The sequence below is a fragment of the Zonotrichia albicollis genome, chromosome 16 (genome assembly GCF_047830755.1).
Source record: "Zonotrichia albicollis isolate bZonAlb1 chromosome 16, bZonAlb1.hap1, whole genome shotgun sequence".
NCBI lineage: Eukaryota > Metazoa > Chordata > Aves > Passeriformes > Passerellidae > Zonotrichia > Zonotrichia albicollis.
This window is the reverse complement of record NC_133834.1, coordinates 14,725,921-14,738,762: the sequence shown is the minus strand read 5'-3', so window position 1 is coordinate 14,738,762 and position 12,842 is coordinate 14,725,921. Positions and strand designations below refer to the sequence as shown.

The following is a 12,842-nucleotide window of genomic DNA, read 5'->3' as shown; positions in this document are numbered from 1 at the left end:
CTTTTTATGTTAATGGTGACCCCATAGGCCAAAGGCTGGCGGCCACCAGCTGTCCCCTCATAGCTCCCAAATGCTGTGGGGACATGGCTCCTTCCCCTCCTCAGGTTTGTGAAACACTCAGGGCTCCCCAGGGACCCCACAGCCCACTTGCCTCACACCCACAGGGCCTGGCAGCCCCCTCAGGGCAGCATTAATGGGCTCGGGGCTCCTCTCACCCTGGTGTGTCCTGCAACAACTCACCCACGGGCCTGGCGGTTCTCCTGCCCCAGAACGGTCCTACAGCCCCTCACCAACCCAGGGGTCTGCAGCAGCCCCTCAGCCCTGGGCCTGTCGGTTCTCCTGCCCCAGAACGGTCCTACAGCCCCTCACCGACGTTCCTTGGGGTTTTCCCGACCTGGGGTGCACCTACAACCCCCGAGCCCCGGGTCTAGGTGCTCCGCTGATTCGAGAGCTCCTCACCCACGGGCCTGGAAGCTCTCCAGCCCCAGAACGGTCCTGCAGCCCCTCACCCACAGCTCTGGAGGCTCTCCCACCCCGGGCGGATCCTGCAGCCCCTCACCGGGAGCCAGCCGGGGCACCGTGCGGCGCCGGGGCTCGAACCTGCGGCTTGCCCGACTCGGCGGAGGGCTCGCGTCCCGTCACCACAGCGACGCGGCGGCTCCTGCAGGTCCCCGAAACCTCGCGGGACCCCGGCCCAGCCCCGCGTGTTGGGGGCGTGCCCGTGAGGCCGCGGCCGCCGCCATGATGGGTGTGGGCAGCCCTGATCAGTCCCCGGTGTGGCCGGGTCCCCCCTCGCCGTCCCGTGTGAGCGGGCGGTGCTCTACGGCCACCGTGTCCCCCTCTGCAGCCTGTTGTGCCCGGCTCTGTATCCCAGAGCCTACTGCCGGCCTCTGCCCCGGCTGGCACAGGCCGTGGTGCCCACCCAGGCACTCCCTCACACCCCGCTGGGGGCCCTGAGGCGCTGGGACGGGCTGGGCTGGGGTGGGGTCGCTATGGCGGGTGAAATGGAGCAATGACTTTGTGTCCCTATGGTCACAAAAGGGTCCCAGGGGTTGGGGCAGCCCTCCGAGCTCCCCGCAGATTCCTAGTGTGCGACGCTACAGGGTTTTGGGGCACCCCACTGCCACCAGCGCGGCTTTTGGGGCGGGAGCCGGACCCCCGGAGCGGGTTGGCCCGTTCCCGGGGAGGGGATGCCCAGAATAGCTCCGCTATCTGATTCCGAGGGGCCGCGGCCGTCTGCACCGCCGGCTCCCGGGGGCTGACATTTGAGCCCCGCCGCGGGACGGGACGGGGCGGGCGCCGGGACTGCCCGGGATCTCCTGCCGGGACAGGAGCGGGATGGCGGGCGGGAGGCGCCGTGGGGGCCACGGGCGGCGCGGGGGACCCCGGCAGCACCCCGGGACCCCCGGAGCGGCCTCCTCGCCTGCACCTCTCTCTCCTGCAGCCACCCCGGCCCAGCCAAAGGCAGGCGCTGCCCCCAAAACCGGCCGCTCCAAGAAGGCCGCGGAGGAGCCAGCGGCGCGGGCTCCAGACGTGGACTCACTGGGCTTCCAGGCCATGGACCGCAACGTGCCGGGGCTGTCCCACGTCATCCTGCAGAAGCTGAACATGAAGAGCTATGAGGACTACAAGTGAGTGAGCACCCATGGGTGCCTGTTCCCCACCCCCTCCCCCGGGAAGAGCATCCCGTGTGGCCCCCAGCAGCTGGAGCAGCTCCCATGGCTCATCCCACCCTACCCTTCTGGCTCAGCCCAGCTCTGATGGGCTCCTGGGTGTACTCCTCTAGAGTGCCTGGCTCCCTGTCCCCACCCAGGCCAGGATGCTCCTGGCTGGAGCTAAAAGTCTTGGCAGCCTCCGAGGATATGAGCCCCACCTTTGTGACAGCAGGCTGGATTCTGCTCACCCTCTGCAGGTCTGCCATGGATGGGAGGAAGAGCGGCAGCGATTTTGGCATCCGGACATATTTTGACATGTTCCAGAAGATGGAAGACACCTTCAAGTTTTGTGTTGAGTGCAAGAAGCTCCCTGATGCCCTCCCAGACCCCAAAAGCCTCCGGCGTTGCAAGAGGTATGGTGGGGAGATGGTCTGGTGGCACAGGGATGGATCCATCCCTCACTTCCAGCCTGCTGGCTGGGGTGAAGTGAGCAGTGTCTGACCCTGGTGCCCACCTCCAGCCGCTGGGCACCCCTAGGAACAGTGACACAGCCCTGAGAGGGGGTGGCAGGGAACCAGGCTGGGTGGGCTGGATCATGCCCTCCCTCCTCATGGCTGGGTGTTCTGCCTGTGTGCCCAGGTGCCAAAATGTGTACTATTGTGGCGTGGCGTGCCAGCGCGCCAACTGGCCGCTGCACAAGAAGTTCTGCAAGAAGCTGAAGCTGGTGGCACTGGACCGGCTGGTGGAGTGGCTCATCTTCACAGGTGAGGCATGAGTCCCCCTGGGATCCCCATCCTGGGCTGCACAGGTCCTGTGGTGGGATGTGGTGTCCATTCTCCCACAGCACAGGTGGAACAGGCAGCCTGGGCTGTGGCACCACTGCTGTACCCTCCTGACCCCCCAGGAGACATCCCATTTCCCACGGACACCTGGACAAAACCCGCCTGGGACGTGAAGGGCTGGGAGGACTGGTTCTCCATGCAGGAACAGCTGGAGGAGAAGCTGGGCGCCATCGTGGCCGGGCGCTACATGACCCTGCTGTGGGCCAACGCCGGGAAGCCGCGGCCGGAGGATGCGGAGCTGCGGGAATCCATCCGGCGCCTGGTCACCGACTTCCACTCGCGGCCGCTCACCATCGGCCTGGGACTGCGGCTCTTCGGCATCGACCCCCTCACCAGGCCCCTCACTGTGCACGTGGTGGGGGCTTCCCACGTGGAGACCCTCAACACGCGGCTGACGGACTACGACGAGCTGACGCGGATGTTCCCGGGGCACCAGGGTGTGGAGATGGTCATGGTGGGGGTGGATGTGGTGGATGGACCCATCATGAGGCCACCCCTGACCACACTGGCACCCCGGGGAAAAGTCTATCTCAGCAGCTACAAGGGGCTCTACCATGGCTTCTGGGAAAGCCACGTGGAGACCAAGCTGGCTGCCCCTCCTGACCTTGTGGTGGGCTTTCACCCAGGTGAGTGCCTGTGCCATGGAGGGGTTGGACCCTCACACCCCACTGCAGTGATAGGGACATCCACAGGGACATGGGCTCAGGGACCACACTGAGCACCCTGGCAGCACCTGTGGCTGGGCCTGAAGCTGGCCTGGGACATACTGAGGGCTTTGCACCAAGGCACAGCGGGCAGCTGGGGGCACCCCCTGGGATATGGCTGCCTTGTCTCCCCACCAGGCACTCTGTCCTGCCTGTGTCACCCACCTGCAGGTGAAATGGATCTTTCCCTTCAAGTCTCAGTGCTGTGGCTTAGCCCAGGACACAGAGTTTGGGGTGCCCCACATGCTGATAGGAAGCCAGACCCCACCTTGCTTAGGGCTGCCAAACTCACTGCATACTTGGAGTGTCCAGCACAGAGTGGATGCAGTTGGAGCCAGCTTTCTCGGGGGCCAGGGTGGGATAGGAAAGAGGTGTAACCCTCATGGCTGTGTCCCCACAGGTTTCCATGCCTGCCCAGACCTGCTGGCGGGCTGGCTGCCCACCCTGCTGCTGCTGCGGGACTATCGCCTGCCCGTGCTCTTCACCGTGTACAGGTGAGCACAGCCCCACCCCCAGCCCCACTGAGCCGGCACAGACACCCTCTCACCGTGCCTGTCCTCTCCTCTGGCAGTGAGCAGGAGCTGAAGGCCTCCCTGCAGATTCTTGTGGAGCTGGAGATGCACGTTGTGGGTTATGCCAGCAACCCCTTTGCCTCCCTGCGGCCCGAGCAGGTCTACTCGAGCCCCAACAAACCCCCCGTCTACTGCAGCTCCCACTACATCGCCCTGCTGGGAGCAGAGGCTGTGCCAGGGGCTGAGGAGCTGGAGGATGATGATGGCTGGCAGGGAGGAGAGCCCAGTGCTGCTGCTGTGGCTGGGGCCATTGCCCCAGGGCTGGGCTGATTCCTGCCTGCCCTGACCACCCGACCCCCAGAGCCTCGCTGCCCGTCCAGGACCCTCCACATCCTGGGATCAGTGATCCAGAAATCCTTCAATGCACACATGGAGGCCTGGGGGATGCAGCACCCCAGCACAGGCATGGCACCCTTCCACAGCACCAAATAAATCACTATCAGCAACCAGCTGCCGTGTCTCGAGCTTTATTTCCAAAAAGGCCTTTGTTTCCCTAAAGAAAACGAGGGGCTGAGCCCACCCCAGCCCCCCTCGAGCAGCCACGGCCTCTGGAGGGACAGCAAAGGGGACCCTGACTGTGGGACCAGCCATGCATGGGGCTGTGCAGCCCCTTGGGGTCCAGTGGGGAGCCCCAGCCGTGGATGTCACTGTCACCCTCACTGTGCCCCCACGCTGGTGCCTACCCTGCAGGGCACTGCTCCAGCCTGGCACTGGCCACCAGCCCGGCCACGGCAAATGGGCACCAGCTGGCACCTCTGCACTGCTCACCAGCCTCGGTGGCCCTTGGGGACACCGGGGCGGGTGGAGTCGAGGGAAGCAGCTCCCGCGGCATCGCCCGACGCTGCCGGGGACCCGCGCTGGCCTGGCGTCCCCTCCTGGTGCAGCCAGCGGGTCTGGCGTGGCAGTGCTGGCACTGACCCGAGTGGGCACCCACGGTGGCTCAGGGAGGCCAGCACACCCCAGGGCTGCCAGCGCCCTGGCAGCGGCTCCGGGTCCCTCCCTGGGCTCTGCACCTGGGCGGCAGAGCTGGCACAGTCCGGAACGGAGCGGCACTGCCGGCGTCACTCGGCGCCAGCGCGTTCCCGCAGCGCGGGCAGTGTCAGGGTCTCCGGAGCCGACTTCTTCCTTGGGCGAGTCTTGGGGGGAGCCAGGAACTCGGGGGCCTCGTCGCTGAGGGGGGTGGAGGGGGCGCTGGCAGGGGCCGAGTGCGTGGCCGCGGGCTGCCCCACCTCGCTGACCGAGATGGCCGGTGCCACCAGGCCGATGAGCTCGTTGGTGGCCTCCTGCGTCTCCTGCTCGTAGCGCCGCACCTCCTCCATGGTCATCCCTGCCGAGCACAGCCGCGCTTGGGGCCGCTCGGCACGGCCGCCGCCGGCGCCCCTCATCCCGGGCAGCCTGCGCCTCCCCACCGAGCTGGGGGACAGGAGGGGACAGGGGGACGGGCAGGGAAGGGGATGCTGGGCAGCACAGGCAGCTCCCCAGCTCCAGCGCCAGCCCAGACAGCAGGCGGGAAGGGATGGACAGGGGACACAGGCAGCGCAGGCAGAGCACACGCAGGGACGGCAGCTGGGAGGGGGGACACTCCGCTGCGGGGTGCAGGGGGGGCACAAGCCCCCCTGCCTGCACCCACCCCCAGGCAGCAAGGCGGGCTCCCGGGTGTCTGTCCCCGGCAGGCAGAGGGGCTTAGGGGTGCTGGCTCCCCAGCTTTTGGTTTGTGGCCACTTGCATCTGAGTCTCGAAGGCCCGGACCTCTTCCAGGGACATGTCTGGAAGGCAGAGAGCCACTCACCGGGATGGCCTGGCACCCACTGCCAGCTGTCACCAAACCTGGGGCTCCCCTCCCTGTGCCCGCACGTGGCAGCGTGTGGCCCTGCCAGAATGGGGGTGCAGGCAGCGCAGGCAGGGTGCTGGGACCCCTCTGCCCATCCTCCCCGAGGGGTGCAGGGGAGCCTGTGCAGGCAGGGGTGAGCTGGAAGCACAAGCAGTGCAGGCAGGGCAGGGAGTGCAGGCAAAGCAGGCAGTGCAGGGAATGCAGGCAGTGCAGGGAACGGAGACAGTGCAGGCAGTGCAGGCAGCATGGGCAGCACAGGCAGTGCAGGCAGCAGCACAGGCAGAGGAGGAGCAGGAGCTATAGTGGGGTGAGTGGCATCAGCAGTCTGCCCTGCAGCCCCTCCCTCTACGGGCACCATGTGCCCCCTCCCCACCGTGTGCCCCCTCGGACTCACCGCACCACTCGTCCACCCAGGCGAAAGCCTGCCGGTGCCCGATCAGCAGGATGTCCCGGATCACCTGCAACCCCATGGGGGTCAGCACCCTGTCACTGCCCCCCTCAGTGCCCCCCAGCCCCCCTTGGGCCCCCCTCACCTTGTGCACGAACTGCTCCACGCGTGTCTGCAGCCCCCACACCTCGAACTTGACGCTCACCAGTTTGTAGGAGCACATGATGGGCTTGGTGTGCTGGCGCCAGCCCTCCCGCAGCGGCCCCCGGCCCGTCTTGGCCGAGCTGAAGAAACGGGGGTCCTGGGGGCATGGGGAACATCAGGGTCATGAGTTCCTCCTCGGGACAGGAGACAAGGGAGTGGCTCCAGGAGCTCCCTGGTCCCCAGCCCTGGTACCTCCAGGCTGCGGTAGTAGCGCTCAGGGATCTCATCGAAGGCAATGTCCAGGAAAGAGACCTCGTGGTCACCAAGGATTTTGTCACTGTGGAAGATCTGGGGAGGGGAGAGAAGGTGAGTGACACAGACCACAAGTCATGAGGTGATGAGTTTGCCAGTTCTCAGCTGCACTGCTCACTCACGTTCTCGCTGTCCCCGCAGTTGTCCTCGTACTTGGTCTCGATGTAGATGGAGAACTTGGGCAGGAAGGAGCACTGCAGGGAGTGGCTGTCAGCTGAGCTCCAAGGGACACCACTCCCAGGGACGCCCACCCTGAGGGACACCCCACCCCAAGGGACACCCCACACCCAAAAGATGTGCAGTCCAGGGACACCGATCCTGAGGGGCATGCAGCCCTGAGGGACAGCCACCTCCAAGGATGCTCATCCCCAAAAGATGTGCAATTCAAGGACACTGATCCTGAGGGACACCCCTCCATCCAAAGGACACCCAGCCCTGAGGGACACCCACCTCCAAGGATGCTCATCCTCAAGGAACACCCCACCACAAGGCCACCGTCTCCAGCGGATTCCCACCCCCAAAGAAATCTGAGCCCCAAGGGACACCCACCCTGAGGGCTGCCCAGCCCTAAGGACACCCACCCCAGGGCCACCCCCATGGTGACACCCACCCTGATGGACTACCAGTCCTAAAGGATACCCCTCCCAAAGGACACCCACCCCCAAAAATGCCCCCCCAGCGCCCCCTCCCCAGCCACCTGCTGGGGGAGGGCACAGCTCATCCCATGCCAGCCCCTTACCGTGTACTCTGCAGGGACACCATGGCACATTGGCATCACGGGGTGGCATCACCGGGTGATATCACAGGGGAGAGAGGGAGCAGTGAGGCCGGGGGCAGCTCCTGCAGCCCCCTCAGTGGGCAGGGACAGGGTGCCCGGGGTGCCCATCCCACACCCTGCCAGGCTCACCTGTGATGGTGTAGGGGTAGTAGTTCCAGGCCTTCTCGGTGATGTAGAAGATGCGGGGGGTCACTGCCCGTGCCCAGCTTGGCAGTTTGCTGTGGGCACCGTGTCAGGAGACCCCCTCAGAACAGGACATGGCTGGTGCCACCCAGCCCTGCACTGCCAAGCACAGCCTGGCTCTGGGATCCCCATTCCCACCCCAGGAACCCCACCTGCTCCCTGGCACCCTCACCTGCACCCCAGGGACCCTCACCTGCACCTCAGGACCCTCATCTGCATCCCAGCACCTCTCCCAGGAGTCACCCCCACCTCCCCAGCACCCTCATCTGTATTCCAACACTGTCATGCACCTCAGGACACCCCCAGGGACCCCTGTCACCTCCCCAGGACCCTCACCCCTGCCCCAGCTCGTCACCATTCACCCTCAGCTCCACTCCAGGATGCCTTCAAGGACTCTCACCTGCACCTCAGAACAACCCCAGGACCCCTGTTACCCCCCCAGCACCCTCCTTTACACCCCTGGATCATCACCTGCCCTCACAGCACCCTGTTACCTCCCCAGGACCCTCCCCAGTTTCCCAGCCTTCCCCCACCAGAGACCCCTGCCACCTCCCCAGCACCTTCATCTGTACACCAGGACCCCCCAGGGATCTGTGCCAACTCCTCATCTCCACCCCAGTGCCCCTCAGGTTCCCCAGCTCCTCCCCAGACACCCTGACCCCTCCCCAAGGAACACCCACCCCTCACCCTGGACCCTCACCCTTCCCCAGGACCCCTTGCCCTCCCCAGGGTCGAGCCCCTGGGTGCTCCTGTCCCCCCCAGCCCCCCGGCAGGATCGGGCCCCCTGGGGGGGGCTCGGGAGGTGGGTTTTGATTAATTTTCAGGCGTTATAAATAAATTTCAGGCGAGAGGGGAATCGTGAGTGCTGCAGCTAAAAATAACCTGTCTCACACCAGCAGCTCCTGGTGGGGAGCAGCCCGTGCCCGCAGGAGCTGAGGGGACATGGGGACAGTGCTGCTGCCCCACGGTGACACCCCCGGGGCCAGGGCACTGCCAAGGCCCCGATCAGGCACCCAGCAGCACCCAGAGGTGCCCACCAGGGAGGCGGGTGCATGTCCTGGGGTGGGTGCACCCCATGAGAAGAAGGCAGCCCCCCAAAGATGGGATGAACTCCTAGGATGGGCGCACCCAAAGCTCCCAAAGATGGGTGCAGCCCCCCAAGATCAGAGCACCCCAGGAGATGGGTGCAGCCTGAGAGATAATGGCAGCTCCCAAATTTGGATGCACACCCCAAAGATGGGTGCAAGGAGCTGGGGACCCCACTGGGAGACACACACAGCCCTTGAAGATGGGTGGGTGCCTGGGAGATGGGTGCAGCCCCCCAAGATCACTGCAGCCCCCCAAGATCAGAGCACCCCAGGAGATCGGTGCAGCCCCCCAAGATTAATGCAGGCCCCCAAGATCAGAGCACCCCAGGAGATGGGTACACCCTGAGAGATAATGGCAGCTCCCAAAATTGGATGCACAACCCAAAGATGGGTGCAAGATTGGATGCACGCCCCAAAGATGGGTGCAAGGACTTGGGGACCCCACTGGGAGACACACACACAGCCCTTGAACGTGGGTGGGTGCCTGGGAGATGGGTGCAGCCCCCCAAGATCAGAGCATCCTAGGAGATCGGTGCAGCCCCCCAAGATCAATGCACCCCAGGAGAAGGATGCACCCTGAGAGATAAGGGCAGCTCCCAAAAATCAAAGCACACCCCAAAGATGGGTGCACCCCAGGACTTGGGGACCCCTCTGGGAGACACACACAGCCCTTGAAGATGAGTGGGTGCCTGGGAGATGGGTGCAGCCCCCCAAGATCACTGGACCCCAGAAGATGAGGGCACCCCGGGGAAATGATGGAGGGAGCCCAGGAAATAAAGGGGGTAACCCTGGGAATCAGCCTGTCCACGACCCAGCAAAGAGGTTCCCCAGTGATTTTGGAGGATGCCCCTGCCATGCCCCCCTGCAGTGCCCCCAGCACCATCCCAGGCTCACCTGGAGAGGTGCACTCGCTTCTCCGTGAACTGCCCGGGGCCGTGCACGGGGTCCTCGTGGGGCTCGTTCTTCACCACCTCCACGCCCTCGCCCTTCTCGCTCTCCTGGTGGCTGTGCTTGCTGATGGTGTAGAGCTGCCCCACGCGGTACTGCCGGCACAGAGCCCGCCCTCAGCGCCCCCGGCCCCGCTGGCACCGCCCGGGGGCTGAGCCACGCTGCCCAGAGGGGAAACTGAGGCACGGAGCAAGGGGCGGCAGAGCCTGAGCCGTGCAGAGGGCAGGGGGTTCCTGGGGCACCCTGTGTGACCTCCTGTGTCCCTGAGCTGTCCCAGCTCCCAGGCAGGGGCTGGATCCTGCTCTCCCTGTGCTCTCCCAGTGCCTTGCAGAATTCCTGGAGGTTTTCTGCTTGGCAAACTACCTGGGATCCAGGGAGAAATGTCTGTGTGATATTTGATATAGATTATTATCTATAATATTATTATCTGGACGTGTCTGTGTCAGGTATATAATCATGAGGGTGTAGATGTGTTTTTGGGGATGGTATCCAGAGAGAAATGCCTATATTATATTATCTATATGATGCATCTGGATGTGTCTGTGTCAGGTATATAGCCATGAGGGTGTAGATGTGTTTTTGGAGATGGGAGCCAGGGAGAAATGTCTGTATGATATTGACTATATGGTATATCTGGATGTGTCTGCGTCAGGTATATAACCATGAGGCTGTAGATGTGTGTTTGGGGATGGAAGCCAGGGAGAAATGTCTATATTATATGATCTATATGGTATATATGGATGTGTCTGTGTCAGGTATATAACCATGAGGGCTAGATCTGTGTTTGGGGGTGCAGCTGTGCAATAAGGCTTGGACTGTTCTGCTGAAGATCCCATCCACCACCACAGTCGCCAGCAGGATTTTACCACCCAGCTCTGCCTGAATTAAGCCCTTCCCCAGGTGCCTCCAAGGAAGCATAGCACTGCCCAGGGTGGGCACCACTCCCCAAAAAGCAGGCACCAGGGAGAGACCTTTGCCCAGGGGTGCTGCCAGGGCTGTTTGCCGATGGCATTCAGTCTCCCTGCCAGAGCAGGGATGGAGTTTATGGTCCCTGCCGTGCCACGGGTATCCAAACCCGCTGCTGGTCCATCCCCCGGTCCTGCTGTGCCCGGTGCTGCTGTGGGGCGCTGTGCCCCGAGGTCACCGTGCCCAGAACGGGCTGTCCCCGCACCTGCACCCCAAAGCACGGCTCGGCCCTGGCACGGCACACCCCGAGCCCATCCCATCCCTGCCACCAGCCGTGCCACGAGGGCACAGCACAGGGGTCACCGCGTCCCTCCCAGGGCAGAAGCGCTCCCCCGGGTGTGAGCCCCGCAGCCACCCCCCTGGCCCCCTCACCTCCTCGGTGGTGAGCGGCATGCAGATGCGGTACTCCTTGACCAGCATGGTGGCACCTCGGGCGGGGTGCCACGGGCACGGCGGGCAGCGCGGGCTCAGGCGGAGGCGTGGGCGCTGCCGGGGACACGGCTCATGCTGGGGCGGGCGGGGAGCGGGGGGGACGCGGCGCTGCCTCCCGCGCTGCCGGCCCCGCTCCCCGGCTCGGAGCTGCCGCCCCGCTCGCCGTGACTTCACGAGCGTTGCCATGGCAGTGGCGTGAGGTCACCCGTGCGAGGAGCAGCCTGGGTGTACCCAGCTGGGGACACCCCGGCACCCCAAAACCCTCCCGGCCTTAACCCCGTCCCTGCCGGGCACACAAACGCGTCCCCTCGGAGCGCACGTGTCCCCCCAGAACAGGGTGCTGTCCCTTCGGGGTGCCACATCCCCACCCGGCTGTGGTGGCCAGTGTGGCAGGAGGGTTGTAGGGACACGAGGATGGGGTCAGGCTTGCCCGGTGCTCCTGGGGACCCAGCTGTGGGCACCCACACTGCCCTGTCCTGAGGGGTGATCCTGTCCCTGATGGAGGACATCCCTTCCCCGGGCAGGAGCTGGATCCCCTTCCCCGAGGCTTCCCCCAGCACCCGTCCCAGGCAGCACCACCCTGGGGCTGCCCCCCAGCACCCACCACACCCATGGCACTGCCAGGCTGTCACCCTGCCAGGGCTGGGGATGCTCACAGTGAGCATCAGGACAGCTCGGGGGGCTCCTGGATGTGCCCCCCAGCCCCACAGAGAAGGGAGGGGATGTGGGCCCTCCTGAAAGTCACCCCGGATGGGGGGTCAGGCCTTGGAAGGGCAGATGGGGACTCACATGGGATTTTACCAGCTGGGAACACAGGGACATTCTTGGGGGTACAGGGTCATAGCGGGACACAGGGGCAGCTTTGCGGGCACCGGGGGACCCAGGAGTGTCCCTGGGGCCGCAACGCCGTTTGAGGCTACAGGGGCATCCCTGGGGGACACCCTGCTGACGGGGCAGAGGGCTGGGTGCTGGTGCCAGGTGCAGGAACCCCAATGCCGCGGGCAGAGGGAGGGGACACCCCGGGGACACACCGGAACGCTTCAGGGCACGGCACTCCCCTCCCCATCCCGGCAGCTCAGACCGGCCCCCGCCGGCCGCAAAAGGAGGAGCCCCCCGGGCTCGGCCTCCCCTTCCCCAGCTCTGCCCGCGGCCGCGTCCCCCCCGGGCCGAGCCCCCTGCCCGCACTCACCGGCCCGCGGCGGTGCCCGCTCCCTCCGCCGCCGCCGCCGCCGCCGCCGTGCCCCGGCCGTCCCGGGCCGTGCGCAGGAGCGAGCCGCCCCCCGCACCGCCTCCCGCGCCGCGGCACACCGACCCCTAGGGGGAGGAATGCACCGGAACCGCACCGGCACCGGCACCGCACCGCACCTGGACCGGCACCAGCACCGCATCGCACCTGGACCGGCACCGCACCGGCACTGCACTAGCACCGCGCCACAGTGACAGCGACACCGGCACCGGCACCACACCTGGACCGGCACCAGCACCGCACCGGCACCGGCACCGCACCGCAGTGACAGCGACACCGGCACCACGGCATTGTGGCACGGCACCGAGACACCCTCCAGCACCAGGGCTCCTGTGGCACGGCACAGACGGGCACCGGGGCACCCAGCATGGCACAGACCGGCACCTGGGCTCCTCTGGCACGGCACAGACCGGCACGGGGGCACGGCACAAACTGGCACCGGTGCTTCCCGCAGCCACGAAGTCTCCGGTCCCCCCAGCACGGCCGTGTGTCCCAGCTGGGAGATGCCAACGTGGGGCTCCTGGGCTGGGCCCGTGGGGGCCCCCGGGCACCCCCAAAGCCCCTCAGCCACTCACCTGCACCCTGCTGCCAGGCTGGCCCTGTCCCCCCAGCCTCAGCACACCCCACGTGCTGGCACTGCCCACGAGCCACCCACGGCCACCAGCACAGCTCATCAGCAGTGACACCGCTGTCACTCCCTGCGCCTCCCGTCCTCCTTCCTCTGCTAATCTCCATCATCCTGGGCATTGCTGT

At 65.6% G+C, this 12,842-nt stretch overlaps 3 protein-coding genes across 10 annotated transcripts in view; 1 reads left to right on the top strand and 2 right to left on the bottom strand.

Moving 5' to 3' along the window:
- Positions 1–742, bottom strand: part of CFAP70 (cilia and flagella associated protein 70) — a 27,976-nt gene extending 27,234 nt beyond the window's left edge. For 3 of the 7 annotated variants that reach the window (XM_074552981.1, XM_074552978.1, XM_074552982.1), the window contains exon 1: positions 560–693. The gene's annotated coding sequence lies outside the window, so the exon portion shown is untranslated. Of the gene's footprint in view, positions 1–459 lie in introns of all 7 variants that reach the window. The other 4 variants (XM_074552983.1, XM_074552979.1, XM_074552980.1 and 1 more) reach the window with 4 other exon arrangements.
- MSS51 (MSS51 mitochondrial translational activator) lies at positions 720–4,831 on the top strand. 2 transcript variants are annotated; one of them, XM_074552992.1, is made up of 6 exons: positions 720–1,631; positions 1,913–2,068; positions 2,295–2,419; positions 2,500–3,123; positions 3,602–3,695; positions 3,773–4,831. In XM_074552992.1, exons 1-6 carry the CDS (start codon positions 1,339–1,341, stop codon positions 4,041–4,043), a joined length of 1,563 nt encoding a protein of 520 aa, XP_074409093.1. In that variant the 5' UTR covers positions 720–1,338; the 3' UTR covers positions 4,044–4,831. The 2 variants fall into 2 exon arrangements, with proteins under 2 accessions (XP_074409093.1, XP_014129470.3); XM_014273995.3 differs by having other exon boundaries at positions 722–1,631; positions 2,560–3,123.
- Positions 4,225–12,842, bottom strand: LOC102062500 (cytoplasmic phosphatidylinositol transfer protein 1). Its single transcript, XM_074552993.1, has 12 exons — positions 12,665–12,842; positions 12,033–12,157; positions 10,784–10,897; positions 9,392–9,540; positions 7,356–7,444; positions 7,188–7,195; positions 7,088–7,089; positions 6,571–6,667; positions 6,389–6,484; positions 6,138–6,293; positions 5,999–6,062; positions 4,225–5,100 (listed from the first exon to the last, which is right to left on the bottom strand). Exons 1-12 carry the CDS (start codon positions 12,834–12,836, stop codon positions 4,835–4,837), a joined length of 1,338 nt encoding a protein of 445 aa, XP_074409094.1. The 5' UTR covers positions 12,837–12,842; the 3' UTR covers positions 4,225–4,834.